Source organism: Gymnoscopelus braueri (assembly GCF_963280865.1).
Source record: "Gymnoscopelus braueri genome assembly, chromosome: 22".
NCBI lineage: Eukaryota > Metazoa > Chordata > Actinopteri > Myctophiformes > Myctophidae > Gymnoscopelus > Gymnoscopelus braueri.
In genome coordinates this window covers 30,100,187-30,117,484 of record NC_137624.1, presented here as the reverse complement: position 1 = coordinate 30,117,484, position 17,298 = coordinate 30,100,187, and the positions used below count along the sequence as shown (strand labels likewise).

The 17,298-nt window shown below is 38.7% G+C and overlaps 1 protein-coding gene across 1 annotated transcript; it reads left to right on the top strand.

Moving 5' to 3' along the window:
- Positions 1–4,062: 4,062 nt before the first annotated feature.
- cplx4a (complexin 4a) lies at positions 4,063–13,483 on the top strand (the record flags this gene model as incomplete). The annotated part of the gene is made up of 3 exons (XM_080418846.1): positions 4,063–4,223; positions 7,705–7,792; positions 13,050–13,483. 3 exons carry the CDS (start codon positions 4,063–4,065, stop codon positions 13,275–13,277), a joined length of 477 nt encoding a protein of 158 aa, XP_080274972.1. The 3' UTR covers positions 13,278–13,483.
- Between the last annotated feature and the right edge of the window lie 3,815 nt (positions 13,484–17,298).

Sequence of the window (17,298 nt, the reverse complement as noted above, 5' to 3'; positions counted from 1 at the left end):
TTGTGCTAAAATGACACAGGCTCTTGAAAGTAGTGCTTTTGTACCAGAAAAGTATTTTTTATTATTATTGTTTAATGCATACCGTTAAGAGATTATTACAGTTAGATGCCAGGAGATGCCTAGTCTCGCGTTGCCAGATGATTGCAATAACTGCTGACAAATCTACGCCCACTGGTTTGGAAACCAATCCTGTCACTGCTGTACCTCAATATGAAGGATGACTCTGAAGACTTTGAATTGTTTCTGCAATGTAGTATTTGTTTTCAAATCTCCAAATTGTTTCCACACAGTTTTAGCAGCTATTACAGCTATTACATTTAGTTGTGACCAAAGTTATCGGTAGAGAAAGAAAGAGACTCGCTTGTCTGTCGAAACGAGACCAGTAGATGTCTGGAGTGTCAAGCAGTAACCCATATAAACCAGGTTATAGCTATAAAATCAATGTCTTTGAAATCAGAAGATCATAGGGGTCTGCTCTGTAGTACTCAAACAGTATGTTTTTAGCCTTAGTCTATATTATAGTCATCAGTTATAAAGTATGCAACAATTAGAAGGATAACAGCACCTTAGTGTCAGACCCTGTATTTGTTTTTGAGTAAGAGAGGCTGATCCCTAATGCTAATATACATATGCATATGTAACAGAAATGTTTTTCAGTCAAAAACAGAAATGGAAAGCAACTCTTATCCCTTCTAACATGTCACACATCTATTGAATTTGACAGCAGCCTAGTGGTAAAATTGTGTTTTGTTCTGTTCTGTACTGTTGAGATGATTGATTCTATGAATTCTGAAAGATTATGATCATGTGATATCTGTAACCTTGAAGGTAGAAACCTCTCCGTGTAGACTTAGCTTCAGTGTTTTTCCATAACTGACTTTCAGCTCTTTAGTCACACATGTATGTCCAACGGCAACCCTCCGTCACCATCTCTCGTAATCCAGACATGCTATTGTGTACAAATGCTGTCATTATCCCCAGTGAGACTGCCAGTATAGTTGATTTGTGTTGACAAATTTTGCTAAAATAATGAACTGAAATGACAACTTCCTGGCTGTAGCTGAATCAGATCATGTTATTGTTATGAAAATATACAACACAATCATGAACTGTTATCCCTCCACATACACAATCCCTAGGATACAGTGCTGGATTGCAGGCCTACTTGACCTTCCCCTCCCTATTTCGACTCATTGTCTACAAGTCCTGCTGGTAGTGATGAGCGGGCCGACCCGTAACCCGCGGGTCAACCCGCGGCGCGGTCGAGTCAGGATTTTAGAGGCAATTATGCGGGCTGTGGGTGAGCGGGTCAGCCGCTCTCACACGCAAAAAAATAATAATAATCACATGCTCTTGTTTTGTCTTTATTCCTAATAAGAATAAGAATAATAACAATAAAACAGTTTGAATACACTTATATATACTTGAAGATTATTTTCTAACCTTCATGATTTTACAGAATTTAAAAAGAATTCATGGGTCGCGGGGCGGGTTGAGCCATAGATTTATATATGGGTTCGCGGGGCGGGTTGAGGCGGGTTGGGTTCCGTGGCGGGGCGGGGCGGGTCATGAAAAAACCCGACCCGCACATCACTACCTGCTGGACTTTATTCTCAGTTGTATGACGTTGTCGCATAGATAGTCTCGAAAATAGACTATCTACAAGATCACATCGCATCGCAATGCGACGTGTTGTGAACTTGTAGATTGTCTGTTTACGGCGTGCAACATAATCGTACAATGAATCAGGCTTAACCCACTGTAAGTATACGGATTAGCATGATGCAATAGTCTGGCATTATGGCCATGGCAAGCTCATTAATCAATCACACAGAAGCAGAACCCATTGCATGATATTCCTCTGTGTACCAGTGAACGATCAATTTATTGCATTCTGTGTTAGTATACTGTAGGCATTAAGCACACAGATTCATCCCATTTTACATGAAAAGTTTGCATTCTGTTATATTACTGTTTTGGAACAACATCACAAAACAATGTGGAGTTTTATTCAGTTTATACATTTTTTTCAGAGATGGATAGAATTCTAGAACTGTAGCTAATATTGCCGACTTAAAATACCTATGATATAAAACAAAGGAAAAACTAAACTAAACATTAAATTAGATATTTGGAAAATGTTTTTAAGTAAAGTATACATGATTAGAACATGCTTAAACATTCGGGAATTAAGTTCAAATATTTCTACAATTGCTACAAATTGCTACAAAACCTGTATATCCAGTCATTTTGGGGCATAAACAAGTCTGATAATGACGTACCGTGCATGTTCACATCATGCATACTTTACATGACTTGCATGACCATTTTTCTTTCTTTTTTTTACATCGACGTGCCCAGATGTCCCTAGTGCCCACCTATCCTGTATCCAGTCCAATTAATAAAATGCCAAAAGAAAAAATATATAGTGAGTTCTTATAGTAGTTGGTTCTCAACGTGGGGTTCGGGGGGCCCCCTGTGCTCCTTGAGTGGGTTCTATAGGGGGTTCCCAGATCAATTAATGATAGTTAGCTACCAAATGGGCCCTTACTGGTCTGTAACTCAGAGAGTGTACTTATGGAACCAAATGGAAGCTTACATGTCCATTTGGTTTAAAGTGTCCCTGAGCAAGACACATAACTTCAAGAGCTCTTCCTCGAGCGCTCAATTGGACCATCTGAGCAGCCATCAGCAAAATGTAGGTCTACCTGTGTGATCTACGTGTGGTGTGTCAAAACAGTTTCTTGAGCTACAGGGGCAAGTGGGAAAATACAGGAAATTTTACTGTGGTTAGAAAGAACTCTATATGTGAAGAGATGTTGAAGTGTAAGTGTACCCATCTTGTACTGCCAACGCCCCCAAAACCCTCAGTCAGTGTGTAGTAGAGTAAGACTTCATTCTGTATGCGGCAGTGTTTACATACAGTAGATATACACTTTTGACAGGATGCAGAATTGCCTTTTCAAGTAGCAACAATTGCGAGTGAACAAATTAATTGTTGTGTCACTTCACTTGATATATCCCTGTATACTCACTGTCACTGATACTGTTGTGTGTTGTTCTTATTGCTGTAATTGTTTTATTGTTGTGTTCAGGTGTTCTGAACCCAATTCAGCAAAACATCTGTCCTATGAGGTCCCAACTTCATAATCCTCATGTCACATCTGCTCAAAATAAGGTGTGTTTGTTTGTTTTTCCTAAGAGCTTCCTAAGAGGGAATAATTATACTACATCCTATACATTGCTGAAGAAAAAACTAAGAGTGAGAAAAACACATTAGACACTATGATTACAGACTTAAGAATACTTTTCCCAAAATATTAGAATGCTTACTCGTTTTGGGGTAATCTGCAAAAGTCAGATATTGATGGACTCAGAGGATAAAATGACATGACTGTTGTCTCCACCTTTCTCCATCCTTTATTGTGCTTTCAGTCACATATCCAGCTGAACAATGGCACAGTAGAATGGAGGATGACTCTAGCAGGGATAAACAGGCCTGTATATAATCCCAGTCCTGTCTCTACTCCGCCTCGGCTCAGCAGTATAAATGGAACTCTCTGGATGAAGCTGCGTACGCGACCGGCCCTGCTTAACTAATGTGATTAAAACACAGTGGGCGGAAGCAACATATGTGATCCCACAGGCTGAGGCAACAGCTCTCATCTTCAAAACATGCTTTATTCAGAACTTTGATACAAATGCACCGGCTATTGTCAGAATATGCACAATGTGTCAAAATGAATAAGGAATCCATGAAAGTCCCCATGTTTTAAAAATAGATGAGAACAGGCCATCTGCCTCTAAGCATAGCGGAGCAGGGAGGGTTTAATCCAGATTATGGTCGAGGCAAAACAGTGTTTTTCTTTTTTTTGCGTCTGTTGCTTGCCATCAGTGTGTCCTTGGTTGCATCGACAGGCAGCAGGTTAGCTAGACTAGGCTTCCATTGGATCCGACAGCTGAAGGAACTCTAAACTATAAGGGAACCATTCAGGAAGTAGCATCAGCCTAATTTGCAACACTAACTACTAACTCCAGCAAAGCAGACGATAAGGAAGCATCATGGCTTTTTTGATCAAGAGTATGTTGCCCAGTAACCCGTTGGCAGGAGTTATGGGTGGTGGAGATAAGGAAGAGGAGGCCGCCCCCACTGACCCGGCCAAAGCAGCAGGGATGACACGAGAGGAGTATGAGGAGTACCAAAAACAGTTGGTTGAGGAAAAGTAAGTAGCAACTCACACAGCACTTCACTTTGTTGTGCTGCTGTTGGCTCAATCACTGCCGAATCAATATCTCAACAACAGTCTGACCTTGACAATCAAGGCTATTTCATAATATGTTGCAATACAATAGCCTATATCTTTTATTTATATTTTATTTTTTTTAATGTTTTTGTTTCTTTCATAGCTTTATATTTCCTTAATTAGAAGTGTGCTTTATTTTATGTTTACTTAATTTTTTTATTCATGTTGTTAAGCATTTGTCCTTTTCTTTTTTACAGCTAGACACATTTGCTGGTCAAGGTCAGAGTAGACATGCCATTTCCACCATATAATGCACTATTTTCAGATTATGTGGAAGGACATCGTGCATAACGTAAACCTACAGCATCCATATGACTTATAAATACATAATCCATGACCCATGATCATATCCAGTGTCAAAAATGTTGATGCTGAAAGCTTGATGGCAGGAAAGTATATATAAAAAAAACTCTAATAAGTTAATAATCAAATATTCCCCACACTGTTAATAACATACATCAGAATGCAAAAGTGTTAAGCCCTGCACGTTAGCACCTTAGCAGTGTAAAAGTCAAATAATATACATTTAAAGCAGCACTATGTAACTTTTTGAATGAATAAAATGTAATTTTGTCCAATCTGCATGGTAGCGTATGTTAATACAATATAACTTATGCAATTGGACTGGTTGTATTTAGTCTCCATGCTCTTCTATTGAGACATTTACATTGTGTCAAAGGTCATGTCTCACCTAGACACAGGATCCGACATGAATTTTGACCTGATGGTCGAGATTCAATTTATCCCCTGAGCAAGCATGCAGGCTCTATTAGCTCAATGGTACAAATTTCAGCACTTGTGCAGGAAACCGGGTTAGAAGAGGAAAGTTACAATCGCCAAACCTGGTAATAAATATCTTTTGATAATAATGTCAACTTCCGGTTGATTTTGCTATTTTTACTAGGAAGAAAACCCGGAATGGATCCGCGGATCTGGATCCAGATGTTCAAATAGTAAAATCAACAGGAAGTTTTTATATTAAAAAGAAGGAAAATAGTACCGGCTTTGGTGATGTTCTATATTGTCAGAATCAGCTTTGTCTGCGTTCGTTTATGGGATAAAGGAGCTCCTCCTGGGCCTCTTCACCTTACAATGTAACTCAATGAGGAGCATATTTTGAATTATTATTTTTTATTTCTTGCCCACCTTTTGAGTTAGCAAGGTAACCATACAACCCAAACCTCTATCAAAGTGGTGACACTGGCTTTTTAAATGGGCATTTAACTTCAAGGGCGCTTCCTTATCCCTTATGCTATATTATTAGGCTTTTTATTTTATTTTGAAAACCATTTTGAAATAGTGAAAATAGCTGATCTACATCGAAGTGTTGGGAGCTTGTAGATTGGCTATTTTCATCTTTATTAAAAAAAAAAGAGCCTAATAAGATAGATAGCCGTGCAAGATAGGGTCCCAATTGTTTGTTGGTCCACATAAATAAAAAGTTAATAGTAACATCAATGTTACATAAAGGCTTAACAAAGCCTAACATAACATAACATAACAACATAACATAACTCTCTAAGGTGAAATTGGACCAATAACACAATATAGACAGGAACCAAGAATCCTGTCAATCAAATTTCAATAGCTGATTAAATAGTTATTCTCTGTATTGTCCAAGTTTCATTGTTATTGTTTGAAATCTCTGACACACGAGATCATCTAACTATGAGAAAATACAAGTCTCTCAGTGAATAGATGAGGTACAATCTTACAACTGCTAGTGGTAAAGACTGCAGAGTCAGACTGAATAAATCAGATCAGATTATAGAATGGATTATATATGGATTACATATAGGAATGTGCTCCTATGATTTCTTGTGGTATATATTATTTGCAGGTGAGGTAATAAAAAAACTAAATCATGTTAAACCATTTCTAGTGGTGCTTAACAACATATCTAATTAGACGGTTATAAAATTTAACAAAGTTTGAATGAAATGGCAGAAGACCCTGAAACTGTGAACACTTGTAAAATGATCAAATTTGAACTAACTATGAGTTATAAAGTCTCATTTGTTACACCTTTATCAAATCAAAAGCTAATCAGAATCAGAATCAACTTGTATTGTCATCACAGGTTTACAGTAAAGAAGTGCATGAATTCTTTTTTTCATGCACGCTCCATCATTGTGTAGTTTTGGTGAGAAAAGAGAGGATAGAGGTAGAGTTAAGAGCAGGAGAGAAAAGAAAACATGCATATGCATGGGAGCATGAATTTCTTGGAAAACCACTGTGATCCTATCACCTATGAGGAGGGGAGGTTGACCAGTAACCAAAAGGGTGACAGGTTTGTCCCTGGTACCCATGGAGACAATGTATTCCAGCTATTCCTCTGGTACCCTTGAGCAAGGCACTGAACCCTGAAGATTCTCCAGGGGTAACTCAGTGATCCTACGCTATAATCTCTCTGGACAAATGCATGTGTCTGAATGGTTTTAAATGCATGTCTGTATGGTTTTAAATACATGTATACCTGTATATGGTATCCAATTGCATTATTTAACAGGGCTAATTACTCAACTTGAAAATCAAAATAAGCTCTGACATTGAAGCTCAATGTCACAACTTAAGTACTTATTCATGAAGACATTTCAAATCATAACCTAGTATGGAGCACATGTGGAGCTGCATTTTTTGTGATCACAGCCTGGTGATGGGCAGTTTGATCAGACTGATTACATTTATAATGGCTTTACATGATCAATTTGATTAATTTAAAGTGGATTACTGGATGATTAAAGATAATATAAAACAAACTAAAAATATAACACTATGAATTGTGTTTCACTCATTTGAGGTCTTGAACACTAACGTTATTTGCTGGGGTACAAGTGTGTTCTGAACTTCTGCTGTGTTATCTGAAGATCTATTGAGGTTGTCTAACCTTCTTAGAGTTAAGGTAGACCTTTATTAATATGGTGGGGGAAATACAATCTTGCTCAGGGACACTTTGACACATACTGTATACAGGGCGGGAGGAGAACCAGTGACCTTCTTATTACCAGCCTCTACTGAGCTACAGTATGGTCACCCCTAAAGTTAAATGTAAATACAACACCACAAAACGTTTTCAGCCATCTGGCCTTCATCAGTGTGGGATCATATCACACACTGACGAAGGCTACAGATGTTTTGAGTTGTATTTATACTCGGTGATTAAACGCAAATGCTTAATTTTTTTATACTACGTCATACGATGCATAAATTAGAGTCAAGAAATTAAGATCACTGAGTGTGACTCTCTCTTCCCACTCTTCAATATGTCTTTTTAGGTGTACATCATTTGCTTGTTTGTTTTCTGATTACCTGTAGTCAGGTAAAGCAATGGTGAGAATGAAGGTTGGAGAAATGTTCTGTGAGATGTCATTAATCATGTGTTGCTTTTGCTTTTCTTCAGAATGGAGAGAGATGCAGATTTCTTGCACAAGAAGGCGGAGAGGGCAACGCTCAGGGTTTGCCTCAGGGATAAGTACAGGCTGCCAAAGGTGAGACACTTTTAAAAAGTTGTACTTTTTTCAGAATAGGATAGTAGTGAGACACTACACTGAGGGTAGAGATCAGGGGAAGGGTATATGCAACACGTCTACAATCAGAATCAAACTAGGGAGGGACGGTTGCGATTATGTCATCTTGCACCTAATAATACATGATTCCAGACTGGTACCAAAGTATAAAATACTGGTTAGGTGCAGTTTAACCGCTTTTAATCTGGTATAACCTATTGAGCATTTCATTATATAAAATCCCCCCCCCCCCAATTTTTTTCCTATATGTTCAAATATCTGCAAAAGTAAAAAAAAAAAAGGAAATGGCCAATATTGTGACTTGATGTTGTGAGCTTGTAGATCAGCTGTTTCTGTATTTTTGCGTGACACCATAATATGATGAAGTATAAAATAGGGCTTAAGTGGTTAAATATAACCACCATAAGAGATTCCCTCACACTCCAGTCACCTCTGCACTAATCTCTCAAGAACAGATTCTGCTCTGCGTTTGAATCTGTCGGGGGGGTTCGTCATATCGCGTACGCACTGGCCTACAAGTGGGCGTGCCTTCAGATCAGGAAGCAGGCCGTGCTTTACCCAATCAAATGTAGTGGGCGGGATTTACGTGTCTGCCGATCCTTCCCCACTAGAAACAAGCCGAAACTCATTTAACAATAGCGTCCTCGGAGCAGACAAAACCACGGAAATATATTCACATTTTAACTTGCTCTTTCATCATAGAAACAAGTGGGCTTATAACCAAAACGATCCATGTTCTCTGGGAGAAGCGGTGTTAGTGTTCCGTGTAGAAATATTGTTAGTGGGAATGAAAACATAGTCGCACCACCGGAAGTGAAAGGCTGAAGGCAGACCAAAACCCTGGTTTCCTTGCGTACGTGTGCTACGTCGACTTCCTCCCAGAGCCAAGTGAGATAGTAAAAAACAGCAGAGGGCGCTGTTTTTCCTTTTCATTTGGCGATGGGTTCCCAGATTGCCTCTGCACTGGTTATTTACGGTAATGCTTTGTTGCTGTTGATTTGGTCTTTGGACCTTTAGCAAGAGTCAAGACAAGGTGTGTGTGTGTGTGTGTGTGTGTGTGTGTGTGTGTGTGTGTGTGTGTGTGTGTGTGTGTGTGTGTGTGTGTGTGTGTGTGTGTGTGTGTGTGTGTGTGTGTGTGTGTGTGTGTGTGTGTGTGTGTGTGAGCGCTTGTGCGAGCGTGTGAGCGTCAGTTTGCACTTTGATGGACATTTTCAATATGGAGAGATTTACTGTTACTATAGTCGCCTTTTTATCACTTAAGTCCATAAACATACTTTGTCGTATAAAAATAGCTGATCTACAAGATCACAAAGCGTCACGATGCGAGGCATTATGAGATTGTAGATGTGCTATTTTCTCTATTTTTGAATTTTTGTGTGTGGAAATTGTGGAACATTTTGGAATATTGAAAACAATAGGGTTAAAGTGGGTAACCCTCATAGTATTCTGGCTGGTAGAACCAACTAGCGTCTTCTTTGAAGCCATGTTTATCTCTTCAGCAGTAGCCGTTCAGGCTTGAACAGGAGGCGGAAACCATGGATTAGGGAGCAACAGGTTCCAAAGAGGACCTGAGGTCTTTACATGTCCCATATTGCAGCTTGGGTCTTAAACAGCTCACTAGCAGCGAGCAGCTGTCCCAGGGTATTTACTGAATGCAAGGCAGTGTGAGGTGACCACGTCTTTACTGGATAAACACGGAACAATTCCAAGATTTTAATAATTAGTAGTAAGGGAAGTGTCAAAATGGCTACGATGGAACAACCAAAAAAGGTATGTTTGAATGTTCAAATTTAATTTAAACAGCACAGGCCCTACTTCATTTTGTCGTACGATGATGTCGCATGGCAAAAATAGCACACCTGAGCTTGTAGATCTGCTATTTTGACCAGGTTGAAACGCTAGATTGAATGTAATTAAACATTCCATGCATTTATTTACAGTATGTGGAGATTTGTTTGTTTTTGCAAAAGAGCACAATTTGTTTTTTATTTCATGTTTTCTTCTAATATAATTGTATTTAGTTGAAATGAACCATGTTTGATGCTGGTACTTTTCAATGCCACATGTACTCTCAATTATTCCATTTTCAGTTTTAGACAATGTCCTTTCAGTTTTAGACAATGTCCTTTAGACAATATCCTTTCCTTCTTCTATTGGTCTATTAATTCACAACCATACCTTGAGGACAATGGCTGGAAAATCTATGAATACATCTAATTACTTTTCTCAAATGGTGTTTTAAATTACCTGCAGGTCTGAAAAGGCTCATAACAAAAGCTACAGTGCTATGTATGAGTTGTCCTTATTGGCACTGTATGTATGTATTCACCATGACAATAAAAGAGCCATGGTGAGAAAGCTAAAGAAATCCTATTTGCTTTTGATTGCTTTGTTTTAGTTGAGGCAACAGTCAAGGACATTTGACTATTAATTAATTAGAACTATCACCTGAACAGAGAAGGGAAGACTCTCTGTCATGGCAGTCTAATGGAATTAACCAGGTTCAACCTGGTGTCCCTATTTTGGTCATGACATTATGTTTACTTATTTTAACAAAAACAATATCAAACAACAGCACCCGTAAGTCATAATCTTCGTCGTATCCCGAATAACAAAAAATTGCAGATGCACAAGCTCACAACCTATTGTGCCGCTGCACGTTGTGAGTTTGTAGATCTGTTGTTGCATTTTGTCGTAACAGGAAGTGTAGGGCTTAAGTGGTTAAGTCTCGTGTCACAGTATAGCAGATATCTTTAGACCTCTGTAAGGATTCAGAGCAGACAGGCTACGGCAGATTTCAGATAATCCCACAGATTGGAGTTCCAAGTAGTCACAGTACACTTTGTTTTGCACGAGAATTGCGATTACATTTGTGTCTAGTAGTCATTGAAGTTTATTGAACACTAAGAAATTATTATTAAATAGTGAGAGTAGAATTGTAAAAATGACTAAACTAATTTATGCTTAACAGAATGCAAAATATAGAATATCATCAAGATTGCAGTTATGGTATATGGATCTGCACTTCTACATTTACATTTTTGTACATGTACATTCCTGTGGAGATTCTTAAAAAGACTTAATGAAACCAATCAATTAATTAATTAAAGGTAGTGTAAGAAATATTTTCTGGTTAAAACAAAATGTTTTACTTTTGTTGTTGTTGTTGTTAAAAAGTTAAAGCTCTATATAGAGTGTTTGTTCAGTAACACGGGTCTCCCCATTACATTACATTACATTACATTACAGATGCTTTTATCCAAAGCGACTTACAATAAGTGCATTCAACATAGAGGCAAGAAAAATACTAATCACCAGAAGTCTTAAGTGCATTCTCTTCTAAAACAAGCATCTCTCCAGCTTCGTCATCACTTCCAATTGCACTTTTTTATCCTGTATCCTGTTCCTGCTTTAGTTCTCTCTCCTGATTGACCTGAAAATGCATTTTCTATGTTTACTAAAGATTTTGAGAGACAAGGAGACCTCTGTTACTCAACAAACACTCCGTGGTTACTATCACAGTATAGAGCTTTTTAACATGAATGTATGAAAAACACGTACTGCGCCTTTAATTAATTAATTATAGTGTTATAGTCAGGCACATTCTGGGTTGAGGTTCTTGGCCAATCACGATGGAATATGAAAAATCTGACAGATCCGTCTTGATCACATGACTATAGAGATAATGTGTATACCGATTAGCCTGATGTTTGGACAAAATCTGTAGGAGTAATATCAGAAATGTGTTTGGCATCCCTGGTGGCACTATAACAGGACAATGTGAAAAGGGTGGCATTTCTTCCTTGGCCTAGCGGAAATGTGCATGCAAAGTTTCACGGCAATCGGACGCTATGTTCATGATTTGAGGCATTTTGTTCAAAACAGACCAGTCCTGCAAACTTTGGAAGCCAATCTTAAGATCATTGGAGACAAACAATTGCAACTTCAGGACATATACAACCGCTCCATAACCAAAAAAGCAATTCAGATTTACAATGATTCTACCCATCCTCTTCACTCTGAATTTGACTTGTTGCCATCGGGCAGGAGGCTTAGGGCAAAATTAGCAAAAAAGAAGGGTTACAAAACGTTGTTTGTGCCAACTGCTGTGGACATTTTAAATAAGAAAATGCTTAAATAGTCTAATCGCCACTGCTCATGACCACTGTTGTTGTGTTAATGTGAGTGCATTTTTATATAGTATTTTAATGCACCTGTGTATTTTTGTAATGTTTTATTGTTGTAACTGATTGCTGGTGTGCCAAAGACAAATTTCCATTTTATGTCAATTTAATGGACAATAAAGTTTTCTTTATCTTTATCTTCTTAGCCAATCAGGATGGAATATGAAACATCAGACAGATCCATCTTGATCACATGACTATAGAGATGATGTGTACTGATTTGCGTGATCTTTGGACAAAATTTCTATAGGAGTAATATAAAGAAAGGATTTTGCAAAAATCGGCCAACGCTATAACAGGCCAATGTGAAAAATGTGGGTCTCTGGCTTCCAGGGAGTGTGTGTGCACAGTTTCGCTGCAATTGGGCCAACGGTGCCGTAGATTAGCTGTACAGAGACGGACAGGCACACAGATGGACGAACACACTCTGGCGGAGATAACAATACATTTACCCTAACATGTACTGTATGTGTTTAGTGAATAGAGAACCATTGCACCTTTTAAATGTTCCACATCCTGAACAACTTACATTGTTGTTCCACAGGTTCTTAACTTCTGAACATCATAACTCACTACCACCATTTACAGATCTCAGCTAGTACACAAACATATATCCTTAACTAAGCCACTATCTTAAATAAATTGTCATTAGACATACAATCATAATATCTAATGTACTGTAATGCCTCTCAACGTAACTTTCACTATTGTTTAGAGCAGTGGTTCTCAAGGTGGGGTTCGAAGTTCCCCAGGGGTCCTTGAGGGGGTTGCAGGGGGTCCCCAGCAAGATGAGGAACAGTTTAAAAACGTCAAAATATCTGATCTATGATCAGCTATTTGAATCTTTTTTTAATCTTCTCTTATGGGGGTCTCCGGCAAAGAAAAATCCTTTCAGATGGGGGTCCATGGCCTATAAATTAGACCCCCAAATTAGATTTGGGGGTCCTTGACATGAAAATATTTGAGAACCACGTGGTTTAGGATAACTGGCTTGGTTTCTAACTGTTATCTATTTATTTGTTTGTTATGCACAGAGTGAGCAGGATGATAACATGCTTGAGATGGCTGGAGATGACGTGGACGTACCAGAGGAGCTCCTCAAGATGGTGGATGAGGACGCCACAGAGGAGGAGGGCAAGGACTCCTTCCTGGGCCAGTTGCAGAACCTGCAGAACATGGACGCGGACCAGCTGAAGGAGAAGGCCTCTGCTACCGTCACTGAGTTAAAGACCAAGGCAGAGGAGAAGTGCACTGTCATGTGAATTTTGTTTTTAATCAACAAATAAGAAGAAGAAAAAAAGCGGGTAAAACGTAACGAAGCAAAGATTCAACCCCGTCCATGAATCTGCAAGCCATACAGGTTGTTGAGTTCAGTCAAAGGTATATAGCAGATACCTACATATTCACATTTAACAACTTGAAATAAGCATGTAATTGTTTTCCTGTATCACCACATGCAGTACTAACTTGTTTTATGGCTAATATGTTTCCTCTACTTCTGCAAAGGGACCATGTTTTTTTCTTATTCTATCATAAGTTTCTCCCTTCACGTTTGCATCTCTTTTAGGGTTATCCAGAGAATTTCAGATCTGACATTGTTTTGTGTTCACTTCATACAACTCTCTCATATGATCACGAGATGCAATCATTTTTTTTAAATATAATTCTCAACATTAAAAGTTGTGTTTTTATGACATGGATTATTTAAAGAAATTGAGCTATGCAGTCTCTGTGAAGCAAGTCTTCATAAACCCCCAACTACCCTGTATTCGTTATGACATTCCACTTGCTCCTTCTTGATTAATTGACATTAGAGTTTTGTATGTGTTGTACGAATAAATGATGATGTGTAGATGTTTTATTTTCCTTGTTCGTGGTATATACACGGCTGCTAAAGTTACCATGTCTTTTGAGTCAACTGACTTTAATTATTGGCAAAACTTGTCAAAATGTTTTACATGTCTTACAGACAACTAACCATGTTTGACCACCTCTGTCCTAATAATCATGAAAAACAGTTAATAATTTGGAAATATGTTGTTTTCATCACATAAATGGCACTGTACTGTACATAATCACTGACTGAATTCAGAATGAAGTAATGAAATACAAATGTATTGAGCAAATACTGCAGTATATATCATTTTATGTTCTGAAGGTAGATGCACTCATGCATACAGCGGCTAGACTATAAGGTCTAAAGGAATGTCTTGTTATTAATAAATGGAGGCTTTTCCACAAACCTTTATCTTAATTCAGTCTTGTTTGTATCTAGAAAGCTTGCATCCTTGCACATTAGCGTTTTCATCATCCATCATGATGATGAGAGGGCGCTGGTTCGTGGCTTTATTTTTTGTGTTGAAATCCCCATTGGGGAATCTTAGATCACGTCATATAAGAACTGTGTTCCAAACATAAACACACCACCCCGGCATTTCTATCAGGGGGGTGGCTCTGCATCGTTTATGATATTCATTCATATTTGATACAGCCTGTTTCTGGTGAAAATGGAATTACATCTCCGGTTATTTCTCCTATCTGCGTAGTCTCGCGTAGCTATCTGCGTGAAGTGGGCGGACGCCAACCTGCTTCCGGTCTCCTAAAAAGGCGTCCGCCCACTTCACGCAGATAGTTACGCGAGACTACGCAGATACGAGAAATAAACCGGAGATGGTGTGTCTTGCCAATGTCAGTGGGGAGAGTCTTGTTTTTTTTTGTCGATCTGCTATCTGAAACCAGGCATTTCAAATTACGCTATGGCCAGGGTGGGGGCGGGGTGGCTGGGACATACAGGCTATGGGACATTTGCTAACATTTGTTTAATAAAAAGCATATTAATCCGATTGGTGGCCATTTTCCCCACATTTTCTCCATATGCTTTCAACTACATACAGGACATACATGCTATGGGACATTTGGACTGCTCCACTCCTTGTAATAATCATAATAATAATAATAATAATACCAGCTAACATGCCTGCCTTGTTGACCCTAATTATTTATTGTCTCCGCCAGGCCGAAAGGCATGGCGAGAGAGTATGTTTTACCCCCTGTCCGTCCGTCCGTGTGTCCGTCCGTCTGTGAACAGTTAATCTCCGGCACCGTTGGCTTGATTCATGTTTGTACAGGCCAATTCATGTTTGTACCTATAACTGCACCGATCTGTGTAAAACTTTGTATGCACACTCCCTAGAGGTCAAGGAAAAACCTTTGCCCTGCATTTTCCACATCTGCCTTTTATAGCGCCACCAGGAGGCTGACTTACGTAAAACATTTTTTTTTATATTACTCCTTCCGATTTTATCCAAATTTCACGCAAATCGGTACACATGATCTCCATAGTCATGTGATCAAGACGGATGTGTTTGATTTTTCATATTCCATTCTCATTGGGTAAGATTGACATCTAAAGTTTGCAGTAGTGGCTTGTTTTGAACAAAATTCCGCAAATCATGAACGTACCGTACGATTGCGGTCAAACTTTGCACGCACCTTCACACTATGTTGAGGAACAAATGCCACCCTTTTAACATTGGCCTGTTATAGCGCCACCAGCAGGTTTGATTTAGCAAAACACATTTTTTGCAAAAAATGCCTCAAGCCATGAATGCAGTGTCCGATTGCCGTACAAGGCCTAATAAGAAATTGCACCCTTTTCACTTTGGCCTATTATAGTGCCACCAGGACGCCACAATAACCTACCTGACCTGGCGGAGACCTGTGCTCCGAGGAGCACTTTTTCTAGTATTCATAATCAATTACGTGTTTAAGTGTATTGCTCTTATTTGGTTTGAACTCTGAGCCAGGTTCACACTCTTGATTAAAACTGCTAGTTTTGGTCTTCTGAAATTGATAAATGACTTTAAGATATGACAATAACGAATATGTGTTTTGATAACATTAAACATCCCTCTGTTTGCTCTCCAACCATCTGTTGCATTTTTTTTTTCAACAGATGGTTTTTAACAATAACCTAAAACTCAAAAAAGTTGTGTCTTAATGAACCCTGATCATCAGTGAATCTAGTAGATTCAGTCATTCTGTCAGGGGGAGAGGTGTTTGCTGTAGACTTTCAACTTTTGCCACCTCTCCCTTAAACTTCAAATATTACCTCGAGCTTCTAATTAGTGTGAAAAGCCTGGTGGCGCAAGAGAAAAGGAGAGGCCTCGCAGGTGGAAGGTTGGGGGTTTTAATCTTGGTCCTGGTAAATCTCTATCTTTGCTCTTTTTAAGGCGAGGAGCGTGGAATCAGCCCGCCTCACGCCCTCTTTTAGCTCCGGTAGGAAGGGGAGGAGCATGGGTAATGCCCACCTCCTGTGGGAGGAGCTTAATAAATTTACATACTAAGCAAAGCAATTTTTGTTGTATGTCATTGACATTATTAGTATTATAGCTGACTTATTTGTTATTTTTTTAACCACTGTTTTATGTTTTTTTATTGAGGCACTTTGAAAACTCATGTAAGAATGCAATACTTAACCAACCTCTTTGATTTTAGATTGAGATTGACAATTTATATTAAGGAGTTTCAAACTCTAAACCGTCAGCTTATAAATCCCTGGTATATCTCCTGAGCCACACTGATATGGAAGATGCAACTCTATTTAATGACTATAACATATGACAATAACGGATTTGTATTTTGATGACATTAAACATCCCTCTGTTTGCTCTCAATGAAAGAGTAAATCTGGGTGCAGAGAAAAATGTTCCAACAGATGTTTTTTAACAATAACTGTTGTGTTTTCTTGTTGTGTTCCTTGTTTCTTAGTTATACTTGGTGTTTTACAATACAGTTGTGTTTCTTTACATATTTTAGAAATATATCTTCTTAGTTCTAGTTTTAATTTACACTTGTGTACCTTTTGTTTTGTAGTGATGTCTGAGTGTTTCCTGTTTGCTGCTACCTGTCTTGTCTCACCCTGTCATTTGCAAATGTTGTTCACCTGTGTCTTGTTTAGCCCTAGCCAATCGTGTGTTGATTGTCCATAGATAAGCACCTGTGTCTCCAATGTGTTTCTGTTTGCCCTTCACTGCCAGTCTGTTTGTTGTATAGTTGTCTGTGAGTATCTTAGTGTTTGATCTAGTCTCCTCAATTCGGTGTATGTAGGCTTTCTTCTTGTGCTTTTACAAGTGAAACTTGCAAGTGCCCTCCTAGTCCTTCTCGTGCTCCTTGTGTTCCCTGGTTTTTGTCATAATAAAAAAAAGAAAACCCCTTGTATCTGAACGAGTCTGCCTTGGTCTTTCTGTCCTGCACTCCCTCCTGGCTCGCATAGTGACAGCA